Source organism: Sorghum bicolor, chromosome 1, assembly GCF_000003195.3.
Source record: "Sorghum bicolor cultivar BTx623 chromosome 1, Sorghum_bicolor_NCBIv3, whole genome shotgun sequence".
Classification (NCBI taxonomy): Eukaryota; Viridiplantae; Streptophyta; class Magnoliopsida; order Poales; family Poaceae; genus Sorghum; species Sorghum bicolor.
This window is the reverse complement of record NC_012870.2, coordinates 67,507,872-67,523,365: the sequence shown is the minus strand read 5'-3', so window position 1 is coordinate 67,523,365 and position 15,494 is coordinate 67,507,872. Positions and strand designations below refer to the sequence as shown.

The 15,494-nt window shown below is 46.2% G+C and overlaps 2 protein-coding genes across 5 annotated transcripts; one reads left to right on the top strand and one right to left on the bottom strand.

Moving 5' to 3' along the window:
- LOC8055903 (late embryogenesis abundant protein 1) lies at positions 308-1,878 on the bottom strand. The gene is made up of 2 exons (XM_002465295.2): positions 966-1,878; positions 308-885 (listed from the first exon to the last, which is right to left on the bottom strand). Exons 1-2 carry the CDS (start codon positions 1,751-1,753, stop codon positions 615-617), a joined length of 1,059 nt encoding a protein of 352 aa, XP_002465340.1. The 5' UTR covers positions 1,754-1,878; the 3' UTR covers positions 308-614.
- LOC8083692 (probable ADP-ribosylation factor GTPase-activating protein AGD14) lies at positions 3,293-9,269 on the top strand. 4 transcript variants are annotated; one of them, XM_021453996.1, is made up of 14 exons: positions 3,293-3,670; positions 3,809-3,870; positions 4,091-4,178; positions 4,266-4,327; positions 4,439-4,535; positions 4,781-5,170; positions 5,250-5,777; positions 5,980-6,099; positions 6,198-6,269; positions 6,438-6,524; positions 6,638-6,715; positions 7,436-7,559; positions 7,649-7,694; positions 8,851-9,269. In XM_021453996.1, exons 1-14 carry the CDS (start codon positions 3,569-3,571, stop codon positions 8,993-8,995), a joined length of 2,001 nt encoding a protein of 666 aa, XP_021309671.1. In that variant the 5' UTR covers positions 3,293-3,568; the 3' UTR covers positions 8,996-9,269. The 4 variants fall into 4 exon arrangements, with proteins under 4 accessions (XP_021309671.1, XP_021309664.1, XP_002467938.1 ...); XM_021453989.1 differs by having other exon boundaries at positions 6,198-6,323; positions 8,851-9,268; XM_002467893.2 differs by lacking the exon at positions 8,851-9,269 and adding an exon at positions 7,772-8,126.

The window sequence follows — 15,494 nt, the reverse complement described above, 5'->3', positions numbered from 1 at the left end:
ACTACGACATCTTCGTAGCTGCTTCGATTGTGCGCATGTTTTTGCATAAAAGCAAACGAATACATGGTGGTTCGGTTCTTCGTAGCTGCTTCGATTGTGTGCATGTTTTTGCATAAAAGCAAACGAATACATGGTGGTTCGGTTCCTGGCCATACTGTTATTTTTCGCGATAGAAGCCATTATTTTTCGGGATAGAAAAGGCGACCACCGAAGAATATGTATCAAGATTATTTAGCGGATAATCCGACGTATGGAGATGATGCTACAGATGTGTGCAGTGCTTTCACCAATGCGAATATACTCATAATTTAAGATTGAGAAGGAATTTGTGACATATAAGTATTTGCAGACGTAACAGAAAAACCGAGTCACTGCTACGGTACAAAAGCAGAGCTGTTCCCATCCAAACGGAGTCTAGTACCAAGAGTGCTCAGCAACGTAGGGCGAAAACAAAAAACATTGCCATAACAGCAGAAGGTCACAGTGAGATATTAATAAAACATCACGGAAAGGCTACTAGTGTAACAGTTTATTATCGCTCAACGCCCATGCACGGATGGCACTGGAAGGCGCGGCACGTAGCGGCCGGGGCGTGCGCGGTGCGCCACGCCATCTCACATCTTCCCCTGGCGGTGCACGCAGGACGATCCGGCGCACCCTTCCACGCACTGGTCCACCCGCTCCTCCGCGCGCTCCCGCATCAGCCGGTCCTTCTCCTCGAAGTACACCGACGCCGCCTTCTCCGCCGCGCGCTCCTTCGCCGCGCGCTCGTCCTCGCCGCCCAGCCGGACGTCGACGTGCTGCTGGCCTTGCCCCAGCGTCAGCTTCTCCTTGATCGCGCCCGTCACGTTCCCGAGCGCCCCCAGCAGACCTGGTCCCTGCCCTCTGCGTGCGTTTAAACCTCACGATCAACCGACCATTCGATCACTAGATTAACTGTTACTTACTACTACAGCAGGACATACTTATCGGTGTCGTGAGTGCTGGCCGTCTCCCTTGCCTTGTCGGCGGCGGTCTGCGCCGTGGCCCGGGTCCTGTCCCTGGCCTCCTGCGCGGCCTCCCTGCCGGCGTCGGTGTACTCGCCCGCCTTCTGCCTGGTCACGTCCTTGGCCTCCCTCGCCTTGCCGGCGGTGGCGTCCATCGTCTCCTGGGCCTTCTGCTTGGTGGCGTCCTTGGCCTGCCTCGCCTTCTCGGCGGTGGTGTCCACGGTCTCCCGCGCCTTCCCGGCCGCCGCGTCCTTGTACTCCCCGAGCTTGTTCTTGGTGGCCTCCGCGGTCTCGCTCGTCTTCTGCGCCACCGCGTCCTTGGTCTCCCTCGCCTTCTCCACGGCGGTGTCCTTGTACTCGCCCAGCTTGTCCTTGGTCGCCTCCGCCGTCTCGCTCGTCTTCCGCGCCACGCTGTCGTTCGTCTCCCGAGCCTTCTCGGCGGCGTAGTCCTTGTACTCGCCGAGCTTCTCGCCCGTGGCCTGCGCCGTCTGCGAGGTCTTGTCCACCGCCGTGTCCTTGGCGCCGCCGAAGGTGCGGCCCACGGCGCTGGCCAAGGACCTGGCGCCCTCCTGCACGCTCCCCAGGATGCCACCGCCACCGGCGCCGCCGCGGTCGGCGCGGGAGCGCGCGATCTCGTCCGCGGCAGAGCGGGCGTTCAGCTCCGCCTTCTCGAGGTGCTCGTCACGCGCCCGCGCCAGCTCCTCCACGGCGCGCCGCGCGTCGGCCTCGGCGCGCGCCTCACGCGTGTTCTGCTGCCTCGATGCCATGGCGGTGGGTCGGTGGTCACTCCTCGGTGTAGCCTCTCTCACTCTCGGCTTCTCTCGAAACGCAGTAGTGTTTGTTTCGCCTGGTCTCTTAGAGCTAGATCGTGTTTACTGTGTTTGAAACGTCGCAGCACACTAGTGAACTAACGCAGTGTGGATAAATACCCTGTCTTGAGAAATGAGAGCGGGACACGTACCTCCGAAAGTGTGGACACGTGGGATTCATGTAGGGAGACAGGAAGCAGTGACACGTACGTGACCGGGGCGCCGCTTCGCACCGGAGGCCGACGCGTGCTACCGTGGCTCTGCTGCCGATGCATTGCGCTGCTCGCTACCGTGGTCGGTAAGCGTTCTGGACCCTTCGTTTTTTTTTTTGTGTGTGTGTGTCCAAAAACGAGGTGAGAGCTGGGCCCATTTACAGCCCGAAAGGGCCGAACGAAGGCCAGGCCGGATAGACCATTTTGGGCTAGAATTGACCCAAAACCAAACACCAAATCTGAACAAAACCATCTTTTCCAAATCCCAAAAAAAAAAAAAGAATCTGGGGGCCAAATGGTACCAGCTCAGCTGAGGTGTTTCAGATGTAGCTAGTAATACCAGGGAGCGAGGAGAGGACCATAGCATGCCCTTTGGGTCCACGGATTTGGATCATGCATGCGTGTGGTTGCACCTTCCGGTAATCCGGTTGACACTGGTGCCCGGTGGTTGCGAAATAATCGTTGCTGTGGTGCCATGCCAGTTCAAACCCAACAGCGCCAACGCCCTCCCATCCATCTTCGATCCGCGCACCTAACAAGGGATCCAGCAGCTGCCGCATTTTGGTCTAGCTGTTCAACAACCAAATCCGCCTCGTGCCGGTCTCACGCGCTTCGGGAGGAGCCGGCCTTTTGGCCGGATCAGCAGATTAGAATTTTTTCTACTAGGCTAGCTGTGTCCCTTGGCTTGGAGAGATGAGCACAAGAAGAAATTCTACGTTTCGGTCACAGCCTGCTGGACAGTTTGCTCTGAGAATGGACAGCCACACAGGTTTGCCGCGTTTGGCCGTAGCCCGTAGACCGTATTTTAGAGGCGAAGGCGCGAAGCAAAGATCCCTCCAATGGGACCGACGGGGAATCTGGTGGCGTTGTTAACTTGTTATTGCTGTTTTCCATTATGTTCACAAGCTCGTTGTGTCCGGTTCCATTATTGGTCATCCCAGATCCATCCACCAGAACACTATTAATTGATAGAAAAAATATAAAATAAAATATGCTTTATATGTACACAAGACGGAGAAATCTATTATCCATAAGTACGGAGTAGTAGTGATGCGGACCACGCGGTTCTTTTTTTAATTTTTTCCAGAAAAGAATTGAGAAAACAATGGTCTAGGGGTTCCCTAATAAAAAAACAATGGTTATGCTAAAAAAACAATGGTTTAGGGGCGTAAAAACCTTGTTTAAAAAATTAAGCCGTTGCAGCTACCAACGTACAGTACAGTACAGGTCAGGCCGGCCATCCCCACCACGCACAGCGACTGTGATAACGCAAGAAACCAACGCCAAGCCCGCTGCCCGCAGCGCAGACGGACAGGGCACAGCGCCACTCCACTCCTTCCCACCATTCCACCACGCCTCGTTTCTGCTGCCTCTCCTCTCCTCCCGCTACAAAAGAACCGCGCCCATTTCACGGGAGCGCCCTTGCCTGCTCCCTCCGATTCCGGCTCCCACTCTTCGCTCGCGGAAATCGCTCGGAGCTCGCCGGCGGGGCGCCGCGCGCTCGATCCGGGAGAGGGGGCGGTGGAGGAGCGGCCCAAAGCCGCTGCTCTGGTAGTGAGCGATGGCGGCCGCGTCGAGGAAGGAGGAGGAGAGGAACGAGCGGATCGTGCGGGGGCTCCTCAAGCTGCCGCCCAACCGCAGATGCGTCAACTGCAACGGGCTCGTAAGTGCTCCTTTTCCGCATTGTTCGATGTGGCCCGCGGGCCGGCTTCGTTCGCCGCTTCTGATCCGCTGGCGATCGATGCTCAATGTTTGCTCACTTCCCCGACCTGTGCTTGTGCGTCTGTGACTTCTGATCCAGGGGCCGCAGTACGTGTGCACCAGCTTCTGGACCTTCGTCTGCGTCTCCTGCAGCGGCATCCAGTGAGTGCCGCCTTGCCTTTTCCGCGCCTGCTACTGGATTCCGTACATTTGTGTTGTCAGCATTGCTCTTTGTTATTCATTACGCTTGTTGGAATGGGATTTGCAATGGCCGCCTATCCAAACCAGCGATAGATTCTAGTTTACAGTACTGTTGGTTTCGGTTCAGTGCCAAAGTTTATATTCTCGTTCTTTTGCCACCGACTGATCGATGCACTTGTAGCCGAGAGTTCACGCACCGTGTGAAATCCGTCTCCATGTCAACGTTCAGCACGCAAGAGGTCGAGGCTCTCCAGAAGGGTGGGAACCAGGTGAACACATCCATTGAGTTTGTTGTTGTTTGAGGCTAGGGGATGCCCTTTTGGTTCATGTGGTAACACTTCAGCTGATTGATACAGCGTGCCAAGGAATCATTCTTGAAGGACTTTGATACCCAGAAAATGAGGCTACCTGATAGCAGGTAATAAGTAATCCAACCACTTTTATGTGTGTGTGTGTGTGTGTGTGTGTGTGTGTGTGTGTGTGGTTTTACTTATCAAGCGCATGTTCTGACTATAACCTGTGGTTGCAGCAACATTGGCAGTCTTAGGGAATTCATAAAAGCTGTCTATGTGGAGAGACGGTATGCTGGTGGTAGATTTTCTGAAAGGCCTCCAAGAGATAAACAGGTAAATTTGGATGGATCTTAGAGGTCTAGCTGTTATCCTGCCTGAAAATTGTCCTTTGTCGGTTCAGTGGCTTCAGCAAGCCTGCTGCTGTATCTGTAGATGTCACCGAATACTTAAGGAGGTGTACCTGTGATTAGAGTTCACTTATGTTTTATTCATTAAGTAAATCCTTCTTATAATGTACCTATGCTAGCATATCTTGCAGCAATGCATCTTTCGAAGTAAATTATATTACATCTTTGCAGAACCAAAAGGCCCATGAGGAAGAGCATAGAAGGCCAAGTTCTTACCATTCATTTTCACAGAGCCCACCTTATGGTTGCCAGTATGAAGAGAGGCGTAATGGCAAGCAATCTGCATTTCTAAGTAGGAAGCCTGGTTCAGATAGGGGGCATGAGGGGAAGATTTCTGGATATTCTTACAGTTCACATAGCTTGCATGAGAGAATGTTTCAGGATGGATTTACTGGTGAGAGTTGTGGACCGAGGACTTCTAACTGCTCAGGGTCAAGCACGGGTGATACAGCTAAATCTGCACCACAATCACCTAATTTTCCTGATAGTATATGTTTCAGCCCCCCCGTGCTACAAGATCAATCAAATATACAGAGTTCTTGTGGACTCACTAGTTCACAGGTGGGTAGAAATATCTTTCTTCAAAATCATCAACTCTCGTTTCTATCGCATTAAATAAATATTTTAGTCTCTCGTGCAGAGAACTGTATCAGCAGGAAACATAGATTCTATCTCTCTTAAATCAGGCAAGTCAAGCTTATCTGATTTGATTTTTGAGGATGATAATGTTCACAGAACTGAAACAGCCAAAAATTCCGCTGCTCCAAGTTTCATGGCCTTTCCTGATGATATTAGTGCTCCAAATCAAGATATCTTTGATTCCAAAGCTACTCAGGAACATCATGTAACTACCACTGATCAATCTGTTGATCTATTTTCGAACATGCTTACTGAAACTCCATCTGCTGATAAAGTGATACCAGCAGCTCCATCAATGGACAATGCTGGGTGGGCTACATTCGATACACCTCCAGAACAAAAGCAACCTGCACTCACTGGGCTTTCTTATGTTGCTACCACAAGCATTGATAAACAGGCTCCGAATCGTGATTTGTTTTCATTTGAATCAAATGCTGAGCTAACATGGTTTCAGAGCTCTAAGGATGATACTTCAGTTACCAGTCAGAATCAGTCTACTGCTACATCTCTTGATACAGGCAGTTCTCAGGTAAGGAAAATTATCTATTTTATGTCAACATGTGTTCTCACGATAAAATGAAGTTTGGTCCTTGTAAAGTATGGCACACTTTTTTCAATATTTGAAATCATTTGCTCTTTTGAAAAGGCCAGTGGCATTATCATTTATCAAGTTCTGCGATAGACTGTCATGTGCTTCATACCTCTGTTTCAATTGTTATCTTTCTCTCCAGCCTTGGAGTACTTTCGATGCCTCCAGTGCTAGCACCCAGTACACTGTCAAGGGAGATCTATCATTAATGACTTCTACATTGCAAGAGCCTAAAAGACCAATAGACAGAAATTGTTCTCAGGTGGGTAAACATGAATAAGGGAGTTACTTTTTGGCTGTTGAAATTGTGTTAGGTTATTTTTGCTTCTAACTCTTACTATGGTTGTTATTTATTTGTAGCTTTGGCATTCATTTGATGATGCTAATGAGGTCGTTTGTGCTAAACCACGAATTGAAGACCACAGCAATGTAGTAAGCATTTCCCTTTCAACCAGCAATCCATTTATGTGCTCTGTAGTTTCAGAGGTATACCTTTTTCCTCTTCCCTTTTTGTATGGTATAAATAATCCAGCACTAAGGATATTTTCCTTTTGTATGGTATAAATAATCCAGCACTAAGGATATTTTCCTTCCATGTAGGAATCTTATGATGATGATTCCCAGAAAGTATTCATGGACGAATTGTCACCTAATACATCGATTGCTGCTTCCGCAGATTCATCTCTGGTATCTTCCATTCAGTGATATATATGGCTTCTGTAGTTCCTATGCCATTTAGCTTTTGGTATACAGTTCCTCTCAAGATTTTTTTTGGGTTTATACATTACTCTTGTTTACAGGGTGGGCCCTCTAATAAGCAGATGCCATTAAATCCATTTGATCTTCCATTTGACACTCAGTTGGGGACTCCTGATCTGGTATCCTAATGTCATTTCTTCCTTCAATTGATAAAGTTTTTCTTGGATCGATAATCTTTCATATGCTCACCTTCCGCAAACGGGTTCCTCTAGATAGCTCCTGTAACCAGTAAAATCTTGCAAACTGTATAGTGCATCATCAATAAAGCCTAAAGCATTCTGGTGCTGTGCAACACTATAAGTGCCATGCCTGATAGAGTCTGTAAATCCATAACAGTCTAGAACACTGTTGATATATGTTCAACATCAGGATGTCATAGTCGTGTGACATCAGCTTAAGCATCATCAGAGGTCTGATAGTATATAAATGTAAAAACTTCATGATTGAATCATACAATAGCTCAATTGATGGTGGCTCTTGAAGTCCGGTCAATTTTCAGAGTTCTATTTTACTTGCACTAGTCATTTCTGAGTACTACACTACTACAGGGTAACATAAGCAGATTTGGCTGTAACCGAGATTAGATAATAATTAGAATCATGTAGTTGTACGAGTCGACTGTATTCCAGTCAACCAAGTAATCAGCTATGCTGTTTCAGTTACGGCTGATAGTCTATTCGGTGCTGTAGAAGAAATCATTTCCTAACCTTAAAATTCAGTCATATTCCCGACTCCCTACCTGCAGTACGTATCAAGTGATGGCCAGCATGGTCAACTTGCCACTGACATCTTGGACTATGCTTGCTATGAATTTTCTGACATGCTTCGATCTTTTGCAGTTCATGGACGTAAGTTCATTGCAAGAGCCCTTGCCTAGTCCAGATCTGCCAGCTTTCCTTGATGGTTTACCTGAAAGATGGTTCCCCAGCAGTTCTTGTGCTTATGATCCATCAGCGTCACATGGTATGCTCTCCTGGATCTATCAATGATTATATTTCTACCGCTCACATCAAAACCGCCGGATATGACTGGAACAACCTGTGCATATTCAGGTGGACTACCGTGCCTTGTCGAGCAGGGACCGAACTTTTCTTTGCGGTAAGTTGGCCCCTTCTGCTGCATGCTTTAGTGTAAACCAGCTACCGTTGTTCAGGCTATAGGTTTTGTGGATCCAGGAATATACCAGTGGGCACTGTATCAACTGGAAATCCTTTTGTATAGAGGGCATCACAGTGAAAAATCTGCATCTTGGAGACTTGGACTTGGCATGTTCCTTTAGTTCAGTGAACCTAGAGCTAGGAATCTTTTCTGTGAGAACCCAGACACCGTGCAAGGCGATCAGAACGGGTGGGGAATATGATAGCGCCTCCAGGACTCGCTGGAGCAATGTTTAGTGATTATGAGTTTCTGCCGGAGGAATGTGTATATTCTTTCTCCGTTCATGTACTCTAAAATGGACAGGATTATTCAGCACTGCGGGGCATCCTGGTCTTTCTGATAGCTACAAACGATACGGATGACTTCATCCAATCCAATTGTCCAAGTTGTTCAAGTACATGCACGTCTCGAGCGGATATGTTTCAGGATATCAACATCCATGGCAAGTTGGCGACCCACTGGGGTTGTCAGCTGTGGCGCACCGCGCACCGGCAGCTGCGGGCATGTCGGCTGGCTGTGGGAACTATACAAGGTAGGATTGATTGCGATGCCGCATCAGTAACTCCTGTGGCGGCAGGTGATGTGAGGTGTGTGAGCTGCAGGTAGCAATAGCAAATATATCTAAGGAATCTGGGCCGTGTTTAGTTCCTTATAGAAAAAATTTTGCGACACTCTAGCGTTTGTTTGTAGTAATTATTGTTCAACCATGAATTAACTAGGCTTAAAAGATTCGTCTCGTAAATTCCGACTAAACTGTGTAATTAGTTTTTATTTTCATCTATATTTAATATTTCATGCATGTGTCTAAAGATTCGATGTGACGGAGAATCTTAAAAAATTTTGGGTTTTTGGGTGAAACTAAACATGGCCTGAGTGTACACTCTACTCCTATAAACACCTCCGAAGAACCGAGTTGAACCGACAAATCTTGATATTGATGTAGTCATCCTAGGCGTCTCGCTGTCGATGGATATGTTGTCTATTACTAAAAGCATAGTGCCATTAAATTCTAAAATATAAGCAGCCATATTAAGTCCAAATTCTGATAGACAGGTTCTGCCACAAGAAATCTAACTAGCTGATCTAACGTTAACAGGCCCAGCAGTCAGAATACGCCGACGTCCGCACAGGGCTTCGTACGGATGGTCCGTATGCAATTTTTTCCGATATATATCGATGCTGAAATGAGAGAGAAGAATTCAAGATCAATACAATCCGCTATGCATGTTTGGTTTGAGTAGTTGCCCCGTACACAATGATCCCAACTTGTGTCCAGCCTAGTATGGAGCCAAGTCGTCCATCACCTGATGATTCCTGTGCCAATACAAATGCATGACGTGACTGCTTCCTTACAAAAACCATTGGCCGTCCGTCGTCCGTCCAAGCCTTCAAAAACCATCGCCGGTCCGTTGTCCGTCCGCTGGTTCTCTAATACAAGAGCCTGATTAGTTCCTAAAATATTTTATAAAATTTTTAAAATTTTCCGTCATATCGTACCTTAAGACATATACATGAAGTATTAAATATAAATAAAAAATAACTAATTGTATAGTTTGTCTATAATTTGCGACATGAATATTTTGAACTTAGTTAGTTAATGATTAGACAATAATTGTCATATACAAATGAAAGTGCTACAGTAATACATTGCAAAAGTTTTCACCTAAACAGCCCCCAAACAACGTCAAGTTTGTCTGCAATCCTAACAAAAGTGAATCCATGCCGAACTGGATGTGACCGACTCGTGAACCACACACGCTAGAGCGATGGTGAAACTAGAAAACAAACCGACTCTCTTTCACGACCCGTTTCATCATCGACATCATTGTGAGAAGTCTAATAACCGATCTTTTATACTCCCTTTATCCCCTGCAACTCCTAGAATCCGTGTCAATCAAACTTTTTTAACTTTGACCAAATGCATAGAAAAGAGCATCAATATCTATAACATAAAATGAGTATCTTATGAAAATATATTCTATGATAATCTAATGGTATTAATTTCATACTATAAATATTAGCGTTTTTTCTAGAAATTCAGTCAAAATTTCATAAGTTTGACTTAAGACAACTCTAGAAGTTGAAGCTTTTTAAGAACAGAGGGAATAGGAATTATCTCTTATAGATATTGGCACATGAATCATTTTACCTCCCCATGTTATTTTTTAAAATCTTATAACATCAAAAGTTTTTATACAAGGAAGCAGTGGCGGATATAAGCCTAGGGCCAATATGGCCATGGCCCTAGGCGTGAGAAAAAATACTAGAGTATTCTTTTTGTTTTTTTTCAGCTAAATCTATATATTAGCATTACTTCTATTTATTAGCATGTGATCTAATGTTGATGGTTCATAGTATTGGCCCTATTCGTGAAAGTTCTCCAGCTCCGCCACTGCAAGGAAGTATAAAGTTATTTCTCCATTCTAAATTATAAGATGTATTGGCCTTTCTAGTTATATGATTTTTGTTATGCACTTAAATATATATTATGTCTAGATACATAGTAAATGTGGAGGCACCCGTCGAGTTTGAACTCCCATGAAAATGAATTTCAGGCTGAGGATAAAAAAAACCTCACTCACCCATGCCAAAGCAAAGTTAAGAGATCGGTCCTTCACAAGTAACGGCTCCCTGTGTATGATTGAGGCAGGAGATCTGGAATTTTCTCAGTATTTAGAAGACATTTTTGTTAATCACAATGCCCGAGGTGGCTCATCTTGCAGGTTCAGTTTTTTAAGACGTAGTAAACATAATGTCTCTAGAAATAGTAAAATATCGTAGAATTTTAAATGGATGAAGTAATGTTTAACTATGATTCTAAGGTTTAGTTCATTTTAGCCTTTGTATCTGCACTGCTCATCAGCAGTACACTGAACTTGCAAAGACAAAACTAGATTAATTGTCAAGCTGTAAAGTGAAATATAGAACTTAGTCAACTGTCAACGGAACACGCAAAATGCCACGCACAAGGACAAGAGCCACCGTGTCGGGCGGGATTAGAGTGTTCGATTGAGATTTGAGTTGAGTGATGTTCTTGGCTTGGGAGTTGAGACGACTCTTCCTCCATGCATATATTAAAGAAAACAAAGTCTAAATTGCTTCCTTCACGTTTGACATTTATCCAGATAATTTCCTAAACTAATATTTGGTCGATCTATTACCCTCAACTATAGTTTACCACTTAACATGATTTATCATTTTTATTTCTCCATATATAAATTGAGTTTTAAATATCAAATTTGCACATAAACAAAAAGAAGAAAAATCTTTTCAAGGTGTAAATTGAACTAATTAAAATAACTGAGGGAGTAGATTAAACTAAATTTATGTTGATGGTTATTTTCACCGTCCAAAACTCACACTCTATAGGATTAAGGGGGTGTTTAGTTCCTCCTCTATTAAAAAAATAGGTTTTGGTCTATTATTTTGCATAATAAAACTAAACACTATGCGAATTTTTAGTAAAAAATGGCTATTCTCCATTTTGGATTTTAATTTCAAGAGACAAAAAAAACATAAAAAAGTCTCAAGAGACCTTTAAAAGATAATAAATCCTGCATTTTAAATGGACATAAACGTAACCTTGAAAATTTGAACCCGATTTCTCCCGACCACCCGCTACCGCACAGCGGTGTCGTGGACTCTCCGTTGGCCTTTCGTATGAAAAAAAAACAGTTTGATGCAGCTATAGTTGTAGAAGAGTGGTAGCACATGCAAAACAATGATGAGTTTGGATTTGAATCAGATGAAAGAAAGTTGGAACTGAAAAATTGAGCGTATTACACATGAAAGGGAAGAAAATGTGAACTGCTTCTATTCACCGTATTTACTTCTCAATCCATCCTAAACTACAAAACATTTGATTTTTTTCAACAAATATGATCACTCGTTTTCTTCAAAAAATTATGTAAAATAACTTAAATTTGACTAATTTATATAATTTTTTATAAGACGGGTGATTAAATTTAGGATAAAAAACTTGAATGTATTCTATAATTTAGGATGCACGTGGGAGTAGTATTTTACTTGGAACTCCTGTACACTCCAAACAGTCAATAATACAATGCAGCATGTACATACTCAGCATTGTTTATCTGGACCATCCAAATGTGCTCTGAGATTCGTGCTGCTACACTTCTCTCCACTGTGTTCACACTTCTCTCCACTGTTTCATACATCTCGATGCATATTCAACGGTTTAGATAAGCAATGCCCAGCATGTAGACTATAAAAAAAACTGCTTCCACAAACAGTGGTACGAGGATGGCGAGTTGGCGATTGGCAGGTGAAAACGCTGTAGAACAGCGCAATTACAGCTTCTCGAACCATTCGATTGTCGAAGAGGAAAGGGAAAAGAAGAAAAAAAGTACTTAGTACTATCAGCTATCAAGGGCCAGCCAGTCGTCAGCCACCGGCGACGCCGCTACCGTGACGACGGCTGCGCGGCAGCCCGGCGCATCCTGCTGCCCCAAGTCTCCCCGCCGGCGCGCCCGCGCCGCTCCGCCGCGCGCCACTGCAGCCCGGCCAGCTGCGCCTCCCAGTCGGCGAACCCGGCGCCGCCGCCGCAGCGGAGCTGGACGTCGTAGCCGCGCCTGCGCTCGGGGTCGGACAGCACCTCGTAGGCCTCCCGCGCCGCCATGAAGCGGTCGGCGCCGCCGGGGCACGCGTCCGGGTGCCACCGCCGCGCGGCGCGCCGGTACGCCGCCTTGATCTCGTCGGGCCCCGCCGTCTCCTCGACGGCCAGCACCTCGTACATCGTCGCCGACCTCGCGGGCGCGGGCGCGGCCGACACCCGCACCCGCGACCGTCGCTGGTGGCACCTCGCCCCGCCGGAGTAGTACCCCACGCCAACGGGCCTCGCGCTCACGGAGGTCATCTTCTTCCTCGCTTCCTTGCTTCCTTCCCCGCTCTGCTCAGCTGCGCTAAACCACCACGACAGCCCGGAAAGTGATGCGTGAACGTGTAAGCTACTAGCTACCAACTGAAGATGAAGCAGAAAAGCAGTCGCGTGTCGCTCTTGCTCTGCAATCGTGGGGCGCCGAATGGCCGGGGACGTACCGTTTATATAGCAGTTGGACAGCGTGAGCGACGAGGTCCTCTCTGTTCTGGAAGGGGTGGAGGCGGGAGGGATAAACGAAGGGCGTCATCGCCCACGGGAACCGCGGGTTGTCTTATTTGCGACTCGCTAAGACGCTATTGGTACGACTACGCGCTAATCACGTTTAAGTGATCGCTAGATTTAGGCTGGACCTTGTGCCCTTGCAGATATATTTTTTTTTTCCCAGCCGAGGTGATTAGGAGTTGGGACCTCCTACATACGCACAAACCCAGCCAGCCTTCCGGATCGTGTTAGACCCGGTTTCCAGATCGTGATTAGACCCAGTGTGACTACATGCGTGGCTGCCTTTGGCTCGACAGGGCGGCGAATCTGGTGACGAGAAGATCTTGTCATCGTGAAGACGACGTATTTCTAGACGAGGTTCGTCCATGGAGCGGTCGCTTTTCGGCTACTCTGACTTGTCCACTGTTGCCGTGTAAGCTCATACGTATGTCTCTATGATATGATCTGCGCCTCATTTAGAAGAATCTTTTTTTTTTTGGCTATTAGAGGAGCCGGGGCCGTTTTCATGTAGAAATCGAGTTGCACGTAATCCTTGGCTTGTAATTACTCGTCGAGAAGAAGTGTTTGTGTGGCTAAGACAAACTTCGCGTCTCTTTTCTTGCGCGGTCATCGTAAGTTTCGACGACCGACTTTGCACGGGATCATACATGTGGTGGTGCGTAACATGCAGATTCAATCTGAAAGCAACGACGATTGGAATTTAACGGTTCACCTAGCTAGTCACGGTTACAAACAAACAGCTTGCTAGTACTGCATTTGCAGCAGACTAACGAGCTCTGTAACTTGTGTGGGTAGCATCAAGCGCAAGTATCGTGCTGCGTGCCCCATTACACGCATTGTGTTACATGGAAGTCTTCTATGCTGTTTTTAAAATATAAATGTATTGTAAACTGAATTATGAAATCCACCTAAGGCAATAGTATAAATTCGTGTCCTAGATGAAACGTCGACGAAAGTTACATTGTATGGGCCATCGTTAGCTGATGGTGCGCACAATATGCAGCGTAATTTTTGGTATCGCGCCAAAATCCTCCATCCCCACGGCCACTACCTCAGTTCCCTCTGCATTGTCTTCACTCTGTCAGATCTGGTGCACGGTGGCGCTGGACGAGCACAAGGACACGACGCTAGCTGGGAGAAGGAAGTGTGCGGCACCTACAAAAAAGAGCAAGGGTGCGGCGGCATCCATGGCGAGGGTCCCGAGTATCCCGATGTTGCTCTTCATTGATGCTTTCATCTAATTCACCCTCACCCCTAATCAACGCAATGCGGAAGGTCGGTGATTGTGGTATAGGTTCAGAGCTCCAAGATGTGACGCAGTGTCAGGTAGTGGTCTCTAACCCCCTAGAAAAATTCTCTACATGCGTGATATAGAAAAAAAAATCATGTGCAACTGATTGTATGCCATTTGATTCTTGATCTATTGGTCACCATCGCGCGTGGTTGCATGTTGCTGCATGGTTTAGGTTGCCACCCGATTTCTCCACATAGCACAACGCTACATCAAGTTGGAGTCTAGACACATGGACAAACAACAAAATAAATATTCCATGAAAGGTTTTGCACTAGGCATGCAGAGAAATTTTTCCTCCTAGCCTGGTTGTTCTACTATTTGCGGCAAATTAATGACTTGTGGAGACACAGCTATACACTTGTGTGGACAAGCGAAAGCATCATACTCCATTGCGTGCATAGTGTTATATATACATCACAGATGAGTGTTTGGCCTCTTTACTTTCATGGAGAGTAGACATGCGTACATTCACAGTCCTTACATAAAAAAGTCAATGAAACATAATTGCATGCTCCTTGCATTATTTACTACCTACAAGCTAGCTGAGCGAAACATCAAATGCTCTAGCTTCACGATGCAACAGTCTGGCAGCGAGAGATATTTTAAGACTGATCATCATATGACATCACGACCAAACTCTCCATGTGTGTTGTTAAACTATCTCCAACAATGGTCACCAAAAATACAAGACTCATTTGTGCTTTGGGTAGCGCTACAGGTAAAAGGTTTCATACCTATTTTTAGTCTTCTCCAACAACAAGACCTAAAAGACAACACTCTCTGCAAATGAGTCTCGAGGAGAGAGGATACACAAATTTGGGTTATGTCTCTTCTGATACCCAAAATGGGTTTTCTGTATGGGTACTCTGTTGGAGGTTATAGGTATTGTGTTGGAAACCTATTTTGGATTTGGATTGCCAAATGGGTCTCCTATTGGAGACAGCCTAATTAGTTCATTTCTCGCATTGCCTCTGGGCTCAAATTGGAAGCGCCCTATTTCCACACAAAGGGGGCTCATATAAACCATTTTGGTGTTGATGTTTTTGACATCTAGGTTTGCCGAGATATACTCAACCGGTGTATATATGCCAGAGTGGTTTTGATCAACGACATTGCTAGTGGTAGCGTGCCTTACTCGAGGGAGCTCAATGGCGGTGTGCACGAGTGATCGTGCCCGATGATGTTGCTGGTGAAGGCATGATCTACATATACTCGAGTGAGTCCAATAGTGTGGCATGCCCGAGTAGTCGTAACTGATGACGCGCTAAAAGTGGTTGACCCTAACGTTGTTAGTGGTAGCATAATCGATTCGGGTGAGCCCTGT